Source organism: Cherax quadricarinatus, chromosome 7, assembly GCF_038502225.1.
Source record: "Cherax quadricarinatus isolate ZL_2023a chromosome 7, ASM3850222v1, whole genome shotgun sequence".
Classification (NCBI taxonomy): Eukaryota; Metazoa; Arthropoda; class Malacostraca; order Decapoda; family Parastacidae; genus Cherax; species Cherax quadricarinatus.
This window is the reverse complement of record NC_091298.1, coordinates 60112822-60128662: the sequence shown is the minus strand read 5'-3', so window position 1 is coordinate 60128662 and position 15841 is coordinate 60112822. Positions and strand designations below refer to the sequence as shown.

The 15841-nt window shown below is 48.1% G+C and overlaps 1 protein-coding gene across 38 annotated transcripts in view; it reads right to left on the bottom strand.

Moving 5' to 3' along the window:
- The window catches only part of LOC128686900 (zinc finger and BTB domain-containing protein 14), a 407181-nt gene that overhangs the window by 218431 nt on the left and 172909 nt on the right, over nt 1-15841 (bottom strand). For all 38 annotated transcript variants that reach the window (XM_070082567.1, XM_053774157.2, XM_053774159.2 and 35 more), the window contains exon 4: nt 15671-15760. In XM_070082567.1, coding sequence (XP_069938668.1) covers nt 15671-15760 — 90 coding nt within the window. The remainder of the gene's footprint in view (nt 1-15670; nt 15761-15841) is intronic.

Here is a 15841-nt window from a genome sequence, read left to right as displayed (position 1 = left end):
CACTGTAAAACAGACCTCAGTTTTCTCTTCTCAAAATGTATGAACAATATGCTGAATTGACAAAGTTATACATCTCCATCTCACTTTTAGATGATTGTTTTGTCAAAGTGGTTTCTGAAACCCTTATCATAAACTTTTTACCAAGATCTGTTTTCATGCCTCACATATTACGGAATCTTACAGCAGCTGCATTAATAAGAATTTAAAATCAAACTGACACCCTTTTCTGGCTTCAATAATGCTAAAAAAGAAATATAATCGCCCCCCCCCAAAAAAAAAAAAAAAAAAAAAAAAAGACTGAAAAGGCAAGTTTGCAGATAGAGGAGGAAGTGAAAAGGTACTGTGGTGGTTAGTTTCTCTGAGCAGTTGGTTAGTTGTGGTGGTTTAGTTTTATTTTGCAGTAGTTGGTGGTGTTTTAGTTGTAACATACTATAGCTGACTGATCGTGGTAAAGGAAGTGGGTGGTGGCAGAGGTTTAGTTGTAATGTAGTTAATGTTAATTACTGTGGCTAAGGCAGTACTGATGGTTCAGTTGTGGTGTAGGTGATAGCTGTGGGAATGGTAGTGGTGTAGGTGGTGGCTGTAGGAATGGTAGTGGTGTAGGTGGTGGCTGTGGGAATGGTAGTGGTGTAGGTGGTGGCTGTGGGAATGGTAGTGGTGTAGGTGGTGGCTGTGGGAATGGTAGTGGTGGTGGCTGTGGGAATGGTAGTGGAGGTGGCTGTGGGAATGGTAGTGGTGGTGGCTGTGGGAATGCTAGTGGTGTAGGTGGTGGCTGTGGAAATGGTAGTGGTGTAGGTGGTGGCTGTGGGAATGGTAGTGGTGGGAGCAGTGGCTGTGGGAACGGTAGTGGTGAGGGCGGTGGTTGTGGGAATGGTGGTGGGGGCTGTGCCTGTGGGAATGATAGTGATGGGGGTGGTGGCTGTGGGAATGGTAGTGGTGAGGGTGGTGGCTGTGGGAATGGTATTGGTGGGGGTGGTGGCTGTGGGAATGGTAGTGGTGGGGGTGGTGGCTGTGGGAATGGTAGTGGTGGGGGTGGTGGCTGTGGGAATGGTAGTGGTGTAGATAGTGGCTGTGGGAATGGTAGTGGTGCCGGCGGTGGCAGTGGGAATGGTAGTGGTGGGGGTGGTGGCTGTGGGAATGGTAGTGGTGGCTGTGGGAATGATAGTGGTGGCTGTGGGAATGGTAGTGGTGAAGGTGGTGGCTGTGAGAATGGTAGTGGTGGGGGTGGTATCTGTGGGAATTGTAGTGGTGTGGGTGGTGGCTGTGGGAATGGTAGTGGTGGGGGTGACAGCTGTGGGAATAGTGGTGGTGGGGGTGGTTGCAGTGGGAATGGTAGTGGTGTAGATAGTGGCTGTGGGAATGGTAGTGGTGCCGGCGGTGGCAGTGGGAATGGTAGTGGTGGGGGTGGTGGCTGTGGGAATGGTAGTGGTGGCTGTGGGAATGATAGTGGTGGCTGTGGGAATGGTAGTGGTGAAGGTGGTGGCTGTGAGAATGGTAGTGGTGGGGGTGGTATCTGTGGGAATTGTAGTGGTGTGGGTGGTGGCTGTGGGAATGGTAGTGGTGGGGGTGACAGCTGTGGGAATAGTGGTGGTGGGGGTGGTTGCAATGGGAATGGTAGTGGTGTAGGTGGTGGCTGTGGGAATGGTAGTGGTGGGGGTGGCAGCTGTGGGAATAGTGGTGGTGGGGGTGGTTGCAGTGGGAATGGTAGTGGTGTAGGTGGTGGCTGTGGGAATCATAGTGGTGTAGGTGTTGGCAGTTGGAATGGTAGTGGTGTACGTGTTGGCAGTCGGAATGGTAGTGGTGTAGGTGGTGGCTGTGGGAATGGTAGTGGTGTAGGTGGTGGCTGTGGAAATGGTAGTGGTGTCGGTGGTGGCTGTAGGGATTTTAGTGGTGTAGGTGGTGGCTGTGGGAATGGTAGTGGTGGGGGGTGGCTGTGGGAATGGTAGGGGTGGGAGTGGTGGCTGTGGGAATGGTAGTGGTGTAGGTAGTGGCTGTGGGAATGGTAGTGGTGCAGGTGGAGGCAGTGGGAATGGTAGTGGTGCAGGTGGTGGCAGTGGGAATGGTAGTGGTGCAGGCAGTGGCAGTGGGAATGGTAGTGGTGCAGGTGGTGGCAGTGGGAATGGTAGTGGTGGGGGTGGTGGCTGTGGGAATGGTAGTGGTGAAGGTGGTGGCTGTGGGAATGGTAGTGGTGAAGGTGGTGGCTGTGGGAATGGTAGTGGTGGGGGTGGTGGCTGTGGGAATGGTAGTGGTGTGGGTGGTGGCTGTGGGAATGGTAGTGGTGGGGGTGGCAGCTGTGGGAATAGTAGTGGTGGGGGTGGTTGCAGTGGGAATGGTAGTGGTGTAGGTGGTGGCTGTGGGAATTTTAGTGGTGTAGGTGGTGGCTGGGAATAATAGTGGTGTAGGTGGTAGCAGTGGGAATGGTAGTGGTGGGTGTGGTGGCTGTTGGAATGGTAGTGATGTAGGTGGTGGCTGGGAATAATAGTGGTGTAGGTTGTAGCAGTGGGAATGGTAGTGGTGGGTGTGGTGGCTGTTGGAATGGTAGTGATGTAGGTGGTGGCAGTGGGAATGGTTGTGGTGTAGGTGGTGGCTGTGGGAATGGTAGTGGTGTAGGTGGTGGCTGTGGGAATGGTAGTGGTGTAGGTGGTGGCTGCAGGAATGGTAGTGGTGGGGGTGGTGGCAGCGGGAATGGTAGTAGTGGGGTGGTGGCTGTGGGAATGGTAGTGGTGTAGGTGGGAATGGTAGTGGTGGGGGTGGTGGCCGTGGGAATGGTAGTGCAGGGGGTAGTGGCTGTGGGAATGGTAGTGGGGATGGTAGCAGTGGGAATGGTAGTGGGGATGGTAGCTGTGGGGATGGTCGTGGTGTAGGTGGTGGTTGTGGGAATGGTAGTGGTGGGGGTGGTGGCAGTGGGAATTGTAGTGGTGGGGGTGGTGGCTGTGGGATTGGTAGTGGTGGTGGCTGTGGGAATGGTACTGGTGGTGGCTGTGGGAATGGTAGTGATGGTGGCCGTGGGAATGGTAGTGGTGGGGGTGGTTGCAGTGAGAATGGTATTGGTGTAGGTGGTGGCAGTGGGAATGGTAGTGGTGTAGGTGGTGGAAGTGGGAATGGTAGTGGTGTAAGTGTTGGCAGTGGGAATGGTAGTGGTGTAGGTGGTGGCTGTGGGAATGGTAGTGGTGTAGGTGGTGGCTGTGGGAATGGTAGTGGTGTAGGTGGTGGCAGTGGGAATGGTAATGGTGTAGGTGGTGGCAGTGGGAATGGTAGTGGTGTAGGTGGTGGCAGTGGGAATGGTAGTGGTGAAGGTGGTGGCAGTGGGAATGGTAATGGTGAGGGGTGGTGGCTGTAGGTGGTGGCAGTGGGAATGGTAGTGGTGTAGGTGGTGGCTGTGGGAATGGTAGTGGTGTAGGTGGTGGCTGTGGAAATGGTAGTGGTGTAGGTGGTGGCTGTGGAAATGGTAGTGGTGTAGGTGGTGGCTGTGGAAATGGTAGTGGTGTAGGTGGTGGTTGTGGGAATGGTAGTGGTGGGGGTGGTGGCAGTGGGAATGGTAGTGGTGGGGGTGGTGGCAGTGGGAATGGTAGTGGTGGGGGTGGTGGCTGTGGGAATGGTAGTGGTGTAGGTGGTGGCTGTGGGAATGGTAGTGGTGTAGGTGGTGGCTGTGGGAATGGTAGTGGTGTAGGTGGTGGCTGTGGGAATGGTAGTGGTGTAGGTGGTGGCTGTGGGAATGGTAGTGGTGTAGGTGGTGGCTGTGGGAATGGTAGTGGTGTAGGTGGTGGCTGTGGGAATGGTAGTGGTGTAGGTGGTGGCTGTGGGAATGGTAGTATTGTAGGTGGTGGCAGTGGGAATGGTGGCTGTAGGAATGGTAGTGGTGTAGGTGGTGGCTGTGGGAATGGTAGTGGTGTAGGTGGTGGCTGTGGGAATGGTAGTGGTGTAGGTGGTGGCTGTGGGAATGGTAGTGGTGTAGGTGGTGGCTGTGGAAATGGTAGTGGTGTAGGTGGTGGCTGTGGAAATGGTAGTGGTGTGGGTGGTGGCTGTGGAAATGATAGTGGTGTAGGTGGTGGCAGTGGGAATGGTAGTGTAGGTGGTGGCAGTGGGAATGGTAGTGGTGAAGGTGGTGGCAGTGGGAATGGTAGTGGTGTAGGTGGTGGCAGTGGGAATGGTAGTGGTGTAAGTGTTGGCAGTGGGAATGGTAGTGGTGTAGGTGGTGGCTGTGGGAATGGTACTGGTGTAGGTGGTGGCAGTGGGAATGTTAGTGGTGTAGGTGGTGGCAGTGGGAATGGTAGTGGTGAAGGTGGTGGCAGTGAGAATGGTAGTGGTGAGGGGTGGTGGCAGTGGGAATGGTAGTGGTGTAGGTGGTGGCTGTGGGAATGGTAGTGGTGTAGGTGGTGGCTGTGGAAATGGTAGTGGTGTAGGTGGTGGCTGTGGAAATGGTAGTGGTGTAGGTGGTGGCTGTGGAAATGGTAGTGGTGTAGGTGGTGGTTGTGGGAATGGTAGTGGTGGGGGTGGTGGCAGTGGGAATGGTAGTGGTGGGGGTGGTGGCAGTGGGAATGGTAGTGGTGGGGGTGGTGGCAGTGGGAATGGTAGTGGTGGGGGTGGTGGCTGTGGGAATGGTAGTGGTGTAGGTGGTGGCTGTGGGAATGGTAGTGGTGTAGGTGGTGGCTGTAGGAATGGTAGTGGTGTAGGTGGTGGCTGTGGGAATGGTAGTGGTGTAGGTGGTGGCTGTGGGAATGGTAGTATTGTAGGTGGTGGCAGTGGGAATGGTGGCTGTAGGAATGGTAGTGGTGTAGGTGGTGGCTGTGGGAATGGTAGTGGTGGGGGTGGTGGCTGTGGGAATGGTAGTGGTGTAGGTGGTGGCTGTGGAAATGGTAGTGGTGTAGGTGGTGGCTGTGGAAATGGTAGTGGTGTAGGTGGTGAGTGTGGAAATGGTAGTGTTGGGAGTGGTGGCAGTGGGAATGGTAGTGGTGGGGGTGGTGGCTGTGGGAATGGTCGTGGTGGGGGTGGTGGCTGTGGGAATGGTAGTGGTGTAGGTGGTGGCAGTGGGAATGGTAGTGGTGTAGGTGGTGGCAGTGGGAATGGTAGTGGTGTAGGTGGTGTCAGTGGGAATGGTAGTGGTGTAGGTGGTGGCTGTGGGAATGGTAGTGGTGTAGGTGGTGGCAGTGGGAATGGTAGTGGTGGGGGTTGTGGCAGTGGGAATAGTGGTGTAGGTGGAGGCAGTGGAAATGGTAGTGGTGTAGGTGGTGGCAGTGGAAATGGTAGTGGTGTAGGTGGTGGCTGTGGGAATGGTAGTGGTGTAGGTGGTGGCTGTGGGAATGGTAGTGGTGTAGGTGGTGGCTGTGGGAATGGTAGTGGTGTAGGTGGTGGCTGTGGGAATGGTTGTGGTGTAAGTGGTGGCTGTAGGAATTTTAGTGGTGTAGGTGGTGGCAGTGGGAATGGTAGTGGTGTAGGTGGTGGCAGTGGGAATGGTAGTGGTGTAGGTGGTCTGTGTGGGAATGGTAGTGGTGGGGGGTGGTGGCTGCAGGAATGGTAGTGGTGGGGGGTGGTGGCTGTGGTAATGGTTGTGGTGGGGGTGGTGGCTGTGGGAATGGTAGTGGTGGCTGTGGGAATGGTAGTGGTGGGGGTGGTGGCCGTGGGAATTGTAGTGGTGGGGGTGGTGGCCGTGGGAATGGTAGTGGTGGGGGTGGTGGCCGTGGGAATGGTAGTGGTGGGGGTGGTGGCCGTGGGAATGGTAGTGGTGGGGGTGGTGGCTGTGGGAACGGTAGTGGTGGGGGTGGTTGCAGTAGGAATAGTAGTGGTGTAGGTGGTTGCAGTGGCAATGGTAGTGGTGTAGGTGGTGGCAGTGGGAATGGTAGTGGTGTAGGTGGTGGCTGTGGGAATGGTAGTGGTGTAGGTGGTGGCCGTGGGAATGGTAGTGGTGTACGTGGTGGCTGTGGGAATTGTAGTGGTGGGGTGGTGGCTGTGGGAATGGTAGTGGTGGGGGTGGTGGCTGTGGGAATGGTAGTGGTGGGGATGGTTGCAGTAGGAATAGTAGTGGTGTGGGTGGTTGCAGTGGCAATGGTAGTGGTGTAGGTGGTGGCTGTGGGAATGGTAGTGGTGTAGGTGGTGGCTGTTAAAATGGTAGTGGTGTAGGTGGTGGCTGTGTGAATGGTAGTGGTGTAGGTGGTGGCTGTGGGAATGGTAGTGATGTAGGTGATGGCTGTGGGAATGGTAGTGGTGTAGGTGGTGGCTGTGGGAATGGTAGTGGTTGTGGGAATGGTAGTGGTGTAGGTGGTGGCTGTGGGAATGGTAGTGGTGTAGGTGGCAGCTGTAGGGATTTTAGTGGTGTAGGTGGTGGCTGTGGAAATGGTAGTGGTGTAGGTGGTGGCAGTGGGAATATTAGTGGTGGGGGTGGTGGCTGTGGGAATGGTAGTGGTGTAGGTGGTGGCAGTGGGAATGGTAGTGGTGTAGGTGGTGGCAGTGGGAATGGTAGTGGTGTAGGTGGTGGCTGTGGGAATGGTAGTGGTGTAGGTGGTGGCTGTTAAAATGGTAGTGGTGTAGGTGGTGGCTGTGTGAATGGTAGTGGTGTAGGTGGTGGCTGTGTGAATGGTAGTGGTGTAGGTTTTGGCTGTGGGAATGGTAGTGTAGGTGTTGGCTGTGGGAATGGTAGTGGTGTAGGTGGTGGCTGTGGGAATGGTAGTGGTGTAGGTGGTGGCTGTGGGAATGGTAGTGGTGTAGGTGGTGGCTGTGGGAATGTTAGTGGTGTAGGTGGTGGCTGTGGGAATGGTAGTGGTGGGGGTGGTGGCTGTGGGAATGGTAGTGTAGGTGGTGGCTGTGGGAATGGTAGTGGTGTAGGTGGTGGCTGTGGGAATGGTAGTGGTGTAGGTGGTGGCTGTGGGAATGGTAGTGGTGTAGGTGGTGGCTGTGGGAATGGTAGTGGTGTAGGTGGTGGCTGTGGGAATGGTAGTGGTGTAGGTGGTGGCAGTGAGAATAGTAGTGGTGGGGGAGGTGGCTGTGGGAATGGTAGTGTAGGTGGTGGCAGTGGGAATGGAAGTAGTGTTGGTGGTGGCTGTGGGAATGGTAGTGTAGGTGGTGGCAGTGGGAATGGAAGTAGTGGGGGTGGTGGCTGTGGGAATGGTAGTGTAGGTGGTGGCAGTGGGAATGGAAGTAGTGGGGGTGGTGGCTGTGGGAATGGAAGTGGTGGGGGTGGCAGCAGCTTAGTTAAGTACAGTAGGTGGTTGTGGTGGGAAAGACAATGATCAAGCTTTTTTTATCATAAAACAGTTCACCAGTGATGGTTATAACACACTTGATTACTATGCAACACAAGTGTGAATAACATATTTGACTAATTTACTGTGCATGTAGCTTACTGCCTCAGTCATGTGGTAAGGTGTTGGATACAGTTGGTACAGTTGTAAAGTAGGTGATGGTCTACTTGTATAGGAGTTGGTCTTGGTGTACAGTGGTTGGTAATTTAGTTTTGGTGTACAGTGGTTGGTAATTTAGTTGTAAAGTAAAACGAATGTAACTGACCCCGATTCAACAGTTTTCAGATTATTGAACAAAATCTATAGTTGGACAATATTTGGAAGCAATTGGACGAAGTTTATTTAATTCAGAATTCCCCACTAGTTTTACAGTCTGCTAAGCATATTCATTTAAGATTTAATATACCAAGTCCATTATATCTAGAGCTTCTGTTCTTTACTGTTACAATCAAGCATTGAAACATATTCTCAATTTAGACTGACAAATTGGCTTTAATGGACCCCCCTCCCACCTATTAGTCTGTTAATACAACAGAGCCTTATCTTGTGGAAATAAGTGCTTTTGTCTGTAAAAATCATGGGTTTGTTACAGTGTAGTTGGTTGGTGGGTTCCATTTGGTAAAGAAAAGTTAAACCAGACAGCACAAAAAGGGAAGAAAATTAATCAAAAGATGTGACATTTTGGGAATTTAATAATTTTATACACTAATGTGGAGTGGAGTGAAAGACAAGGGAAAAGAGGAAAAACAAAAATGAAGAAGCTAAGAAAATAGAAAATGAGGAAAAAGATAAAAAAATGTTAAAGGGGGAAAGAGAACAAAAAAAAAAAAAATAGCAAGGGGGAAAGAGGTAAAGGCTAATTTAGAAGAAATGGTATTCTTGGTAGAAAAAAAAAATATGGAAAGGGGGGGCTAAGACAAAGGGGAGGAGGAAAGGGAAGCCTTAACAAAAACAAAGGAGGGACAGAGAACAGAGTACCCGAGAAAGTGATACGAGGGGGAGATAACTGAGGGAGAAGGGGGAAGTGGGAGATAAGTAGGAAAGGAAGTGGAGGGGTAAATTAGTGGCAGAAGGGAAGGATGAATGTTGAGAAGCATTAAAAATGCAGGGGAGAGAGGGTAAATTTCAAGGGAAAAGAGGTAAAGGAGAGAAATGGGAAAGAAAAAGGTTGAAAAAAAGGTCAGGGGAAAAAGATGACAAGGGGAGGGGGCAAAAGAGGACAAGTGAAGGAGGAGAAGGCGTGGGAATAGAGAACAGAGGAGAGGAGATGAAAAGAAGAGGGAAGAGGACAGTGGAGAGGGGAAGAGGAGGGGAGAAGACAGTGGAGAAGTGAAGGGGAGGGGTGAGGACAGTGGAGAGGGGAAGGGTAGGGGAGAGGACAATGGAGAGGACAACGGTAAGGGGAGAGGACAGTGGAGGGGGAAAGGGTAGGGGAGAGGACAGTGGAGGGGGAAAGGGGAGGGGAGAGGACAGTGGAGGGGGAAAGGGGAGGGGAGAGGACAGTGGAGAGGGAAAGGGGAGGGGAGAATACAGTGGAGGGGCAAGGGGAGGGGAGAGGACAGTGGAGAGGGAAAGGGGAGGGGAGAAGGCAGGGGAGGGGGAAAGGGGAGGGGAGAGGGCAGTGGAGGGGGAAAGGGGAGGGGAGAGGGCAGTGGAGGGGGAAAGGGGAGGGGAGAGGGCAGTGGAGGGGGAAAGGGGAGGGCAGTGGAGAGGACAACGGTAAGGGGAGAGGGTAAGGACAGAGGGAGAGGAAGCAGAGGCTAAAAAAAAAAAAAAAAAAAAAGTAGAAGGAAGACGTGGATGGGGGGTAGGGGAAGATAGAAGACAGACGAGGAAGGGGAAAGAGAAGTACCAGAGGGGAGAGTGGAGTACTGTGATGAGGAGAAACAAAAGTGTCAAGAGTGGGGTGCACAACTAGTCAACAGGACAACAAAAGATGGGGAACAGAATAAAGCAAGAACAAAAAAGATGGTAAGGGAAATAAACAGCAAGAGAATCCAGAAACAAATGTACAAAAAGCAGGGGAACAAAGAGTAGAAAGAGGCGACAAGAGACAGGAGGCAGCAGGGGAATAAGAAATGAGGAAGCAACAAAAGGAATAAGAGAAAACGCAAGGCAGGGGAGGGGGAACAAGAACATACAGAAGGTCAGGGAGAAGGGTGAGAGAGACAAGAGGAACAAGAGAAAGCAGGAAAGGAACAAATGGAAACAGGAGGTGGGGGAAAAAGATAAAGCAGGGGGGAAGAGAATACTGGAGGGACGGGGTAGAACAAGAGAATACTGGAGGGAGGGGGTAGAATAAAAGAATACTGGAGGGAAGGGGTAGAACAAGAGAATACTGGAGAGAGAGAGAGAGGGGTAGAACAAGAGAATAATGGAAGGAGGGTTAGAACAAGAGAATACTGGAGGGAGGGGGGTAGAACAAGAGAATACTGGAGGGAGGGGGGTAGAACAAGAGAATACTGGAAAGAGGGGGGTAGAACAAGAGAATACTGGAGGGAGGGGGGGTAGAACAAGAGAATACTGGAGGGAGGGGGGGAACAAGAGAATACTGGAGGAAGGGGGGTAGAACAAGAGAATACTGGAAAGAGGGGGTAGAACAAGAGAATACTGGAGGGAGGGGGATAGAACAAGAAAATACTGGAGGGAAGAGGGTAGAACAAGATAATACTGGAGAGAGGAGGGTAGAACAAGAGAATACTGGAGAGATTGGGGTAGAACAAGAGAATACTGGAGGGAGGGGGAACAAGAGAATATGGGAGGCAGGGGGAACAAGAGAATACTGGAGGCAGGGAGGGAACAAGAGAATACTGGAGGCAGGGAAGAGAAAACAAGTGAATACTGGAAGCTGGAGGTACAAGAGAATACTGGAGGCAGGGGGGAACAAGAATACAGGAGGCAGAGGGAACAAAGAATACTGGAGGAAGGGGGGGGGGGACAAGTGAATATTGCAGACTGGGGGAACAAAGAATACTGGCAGCAGGGAGAACAAGAGAATATTGGAGGCAGGGAGGGGGGAACAAGAGAATACTGGAGGCAGGGGGAGAACAAGAGAATACTGGAGGCAGGGGCAGGGGGGAACGAGAAAAATGGAGGCAAGAAGGAACAAGAGAAAAATGGAGGCAAGAGGGAACAAGAGAAAAATGGAGGCAAGAGGGAACAAGAGAAACAGGAGGAACAAGGGAAAATAGGAGGCAGGGGGAACAAAAGAAACAGGAGGAACAAGGGAAAATAGGAGGCAGGGGGAACAAAAGAAAGAGGAGGCAGAAGGGAACAAGACAAAATAGGAGGCAGGGGGAACACGGGAAAACAGAAGGCAGGGGGGGAACAAGAGAAAACAAGAGGTAGAGGGGAACAAGAGAAAAGAGGAGGCAGATGGGAAAAAGAGAAAACCGGAGGCAGACGGAAAGAAGACTAAACAGAGGGCAGGGGGGGGGGAACAAAGGGAAACAGGAGGCAGGGGGGGGGGGACAAGAGAAAAGAGGCAGGAGGGAACAAGAGAAAAGAGGAAGGGGGAGGGACAAGAGAAAAGCAGAGGCAGGAGGATCAAGAGAAAACAGGTGGAGGAACAAGAGAAAACAGGAGGCAGGGGAGAAGAGAAAACATGGGGCAGGGAGAACAAAACATAAGGCAGGGCAGGGAGAACAAAACATAAGGCAGGGCAGGGAGAACAAAACATAAGGCAGGGCAGGAACAAGAGTAAATAGGAGACAGGGGGAACAAGAGGAAACAGGAGGTGGGGAACAAAACGGGAGGCAGGAGAACAAGAGAAAGTAGGAGGCAGGGGAACAAGAGAAAGCGGGAGGCAGGGGAACAAGAGAAAGCGGGAGGCAGGGGAACAAGAGAAAGCGGGAGGCAGGGGAACAAGAGAAAGCGGAAGGCAGAACAAGAGAAAGCGGGAGGCAGGGGAACAAGAGAATGTGGGAGGCAGGGAAACAAGAGAAAGTGGGAGGCAGGGGAACAAGAGAAAGTGGGAGGCAAGGGAACAAGAGAAAGCAGGGGAACAAGAGAAAGTGGGAGGCAGGGGAACAAGAGAAAGCAGGGGAACAAGAGAAAGTGGGAGGCAGAGGGAACAAGAGAAAGCAAGAGACAGGGTCACAAGAAAAAGCAGGAGGCAAGAGATACCAAAGAAAGCACCAAGGAGCCTCTCCGCCCCCACCACCAAGTAAAAATGGAAAGAGAATTTTAATAACTATTGTTTTTTTGCTAAATATCTTACAATTAAAACTTACAAATCTGACTCAAGTACTTTGATTATACTCTGCCAAATCTCAGCAGATAAACTAAACATTTTATTACATACTTAAGTTACCTTTACCTTAAAAGTATACAGTAATGAACTAGTTTTATGAGAAAATGCTCAAAGTATATTTTCAAAATACTGTAATACATCTGCTAAATTTAGTTTGCCTGTGAATTTACCAGTCCGATAAGGGGGGGGGGGAGCCCATTCTGGTCAAGACAAAAAAAAGTAATTTTTAATATGTTCTCTGTGTGTTGCTGTTGGTTGGTTTTGTGTGTGTGTGTGTGTGTGTGTGTGTGTGTGTGTGTGTGTGTGTGTGTGTGTGTGTGTGTGTGTGTGTGTGTGCGCGCGCGCGCGCGCGCGTGCGTGCGTTTTGCCGTTCTCTCCCTGTGTTGCTGTTCTCTCTCGGTTGATGTTGTGTGTGCATTGCCGTTCTCTCTGTGTTGCTGTTCTCTGTGTTAATCAAGCGTGCCCAGTGCCATAACCAGACCATAACACTACACGTACTACCATCTGAGATGTCAGAGGATTGAGCCTCCTGTGTTAAACATACACTTACCAAGTGTCTCTTGATAAAAGTGTTTATGCACATGCAACATCCACACTGTATGGTAGTACCTCCACATTCATGAGAGGGAACTCATGAGAAACTCATGGATGGTGAATATGCAGTTTTTTTTTTTTTAACACACTGGCCGATTCCCACCAAGGTAGGGTAGCCCGAAAAAGAAAAACTTTCACCATCATTCACTCCTTCACTGTCTTGCCAGAAGGGTGCTTTACACTACAGTTTTTAAACTGCAACATTAACACCCCTCCTTCAGAGTGCAGGCACTGTACTTCCCATCTCCAGGACTCAAGTCCGACCTGCCGGTTTCCCTGAATCCCTTCATAAATGTTACTTTGCTCACACTCCAACAGCATGTCAAGTATTAAAAACCATTTGTCTCCATTCACTATCAAACACGCTCACACATGCCCGCTGGAAGTCCAAGCCCCTCGCACACAAAATCTCCTTTACCCCCTCCCTCCAACCTTTCCTAGGCCGACCCCTACCCCGCCTTCCTTCCACTACAGACTGATACACTCTTGAAGTCATTCTGTTTCGCTCCATTCTCTCTACATGTCCGAACCACCTCAACAACCCTTCCTCAGCCCTATGGACAACTGTTTTGGCAATCTTGCACCTCCTCCTAACTTCCAAACTATGAATTCTCTGCATTATATTCACAACACACATTGTCCTCAGACATGAGTTCTCCACTGGCTCCAGCCTTCTCCTCACTGCAACATTCATCACCCATGCTTCACACCCATATAAGAGCGTTGGTAAACTATACTCTCATACATTCCTCTCTTTGCCCCCAAGGACAAAGTTCTTTGTCTCCACAGACTCCTAAGTGCACCGCTCGCCTTTTTCCCCTCATCAATTCTGATTCACCTCATCTTTCATAGACCCATCCGCTGACACGTCCACTCCCAAATATCTGAATACATTCACCTCCTCCATACTCTCTCTCTCTCCAGTCTGATATCCAATCTTTCATCACCTAATCTTTTTGTTATCCTCATAACCTTACTCTTTCCTGTATTCACTTTTAATTTTCTTCTTTTACATACAAGGAAGTTATATTTCAACTAGAAAAGGGGAGAGCATGTTTCTGACTATCTCCATGCCATAGTTCTTGATGAGTAACAATACTGTATACAAGTCACTGTTCCAGAAGCCAAGCTTAATGATACAAGACTTGAAGGAAACCGGCTAATAATGGCAATATTAGATGATGGTAATCTAAATTTTAAATACAGTGTAATGGGAAATAAGACATACAAATACTGTGCTGTTTTCTAGGTACACTGTACTTCAGTGTATCACAGTAGCCTTAAAACATGTCTTATATAATGTACAGTATAGTATCACATTTTACATTATACAAATAATATTCCTATATAGGTAAGAGTATGCCAAAGTATTGAAGGTACCGGCTAATTTTAATATCATTATGAGCCTACACTGAGTATCTGCATCAGTGAACATTTTGGTATTGTCCCATTCCTAGGAGAAAGAAAATTAAGTTTACTTAGAATGTAAATTGTTGTTCTTTTAAATCTCATGCCACATTATTTTGATTACACCCCTAGGGCAATGTGGCATTTCTAAAAATGTAAATTATTTTTCTTTTAAATTTCATGCCAAACTATTTTGATAACACCCCTAAGTCAATGTGGCATTCACATTTCATTATGAAAAAGAGGATACTTTATGGATCCCCATGGCTCAACAGTCAGATAGTCTGATAATTTTGTGCCACTTTTAGTACCATACATAGGTAGGCGAGGGGCTATGACAGCACAGAACCGTGAATCCAGCAGCCACTCTCTGATGCCACCACAATACTGTAAGCAAGTTGTAGATCTTTGAGCTCATTTCCAAATAACAGTATAATACAGTATTCAAATCACAGTTCTAGTGGCAAGATTGTGTAACGAGCAGCAAAACATAAAACAGCTCACAGACTTGGCTAACTCGCTCACATGGAACAAGCAGATACAAATAAGAGTTCAGCATAACTTGTTTTGCAATTTAAAAAAAGTAATACATTTTACGATTTTAAACACGACAGTACATGTAATACTGTAGTGTGGAACTGCACACACAGTTTGACAACAATGTGTATACTTCTGTTTTATGTTTGCAGACCTTGTATGGTACATTTAAAAGGTTTATTTATCCATCTGGGGGATTTCCAAGTATATTTCAGAATTCTTTTCATCTTACTTTTTATGAGAGCTTCATAAAAATTCAGCCATTTAATTCTTATCCTCAGGTCCTTCCCCCCCAAACAGAAGTAATCAGTATATTAATGGAGCTTCTGTCATTTTCTAATGCTCACTAACAGTTTTATCACACTGTAACAGTGAATGTAAGCCCTTTATCTGGCTACTATTTACTAGAATAGCCTAAATTCTGAAAGATTATATATATTTACTAATGAATAGCTTCCTACCTTTCAAATCTTTGTTTTCATGTTGTACAAAATTCGTCTTTTAATGTAAAATTATTAGGTTCTTAATTTAACTAAGCTCAATTTCACTTTAAGAGGCATGATGTCCTCTACTACCTGCACAATATTCCACCACATTTTTTGGATGACCTCACAACAATACTGATTATGCAACCTAAGATTTGATTAAGGTAAAGGTAACTTTGGTAAAAAAAAAAAACTACAATTGAATACAACTGCAACTGCTGTAAGATTATATTAAGAACAATACCCTTTGGTGTGGGATCATGGCCTTTTCCAGTATGATAAACTATAGGAGCTGTAACGTGTTCGCTGTCATTCAAGATCAGTTGTAACACACTTCAAAACACCTGTTTGTTAGGCTTTTAATCTCTCTTATTTCATTAGGTTATAAATCAATTTAGTGCAATACCACAAAAACCTAAAAGTTTTTATTTTCTATAAAACGATTTTAAACAAAGTAATTCATTAACCACTGACAGACATTTCAATATTACATTGAAAAAATCTTTTATAAAATTACAGTAAAAAAATGAGGTTACATTTGTGCCATAAAAATGTACAGTTAACTAAAATGTCACAAGTACATTTGTGTGATTTTTAATTAAGTTTACTATACAGTCCAAATAGAAAGCATTGTAAAAAGAATCAGGTGCTTTTTAAGTGACCAAACATTGATACTGCTTTGTATAGATCAATGTGAAAAATTAATGAATACAACACTGATACTGACTGATACAGTTGACAAAAAAAAAAAGAATTAAAGTCTTCAAACAGATCACTAATCATTTACCGCAAGGTTCTTTGTCAACATTTTAAAGCATGACAATTAACAACCTTATTTTTATTTTCCTTAACAAATATGTAGAGAGTCGGCACAAAAAAAAAAGCGGATTATGTTAGATGTCATAATTTTTATGAAAATTTTAAAACGACAATGAAGAAAAAGGATTTCTGTGAAACATTTCTTCAACATTACAAGTCCATTGTGCCTATGGCACAGCAGAAAAACATGGTGGCATTCACTTTCAGTACTAATTTAAGTAATGTGAGGCACATTAATTACTGATTGAAATACATGTGAACTGTCTGACAATGAAAGCTCCAAGGATAGACTGGCAACATGACCCCACCCCAAAAGGGGTAAAAATGACCATAACACTCACCGCTTGTTGAGCTGCTGGATCATCACCACCAAAGAGATTGTGGGGGAAACCAGCTTCCCCCTCTTCTCCCCAGCTTAACACTGGAGGAGCCTGTAAATCACAAACACAACTGTCATAATATCTGTTTATAAAATAGCAACTGGCACAATCAACTAGACCCTAGACCTGACT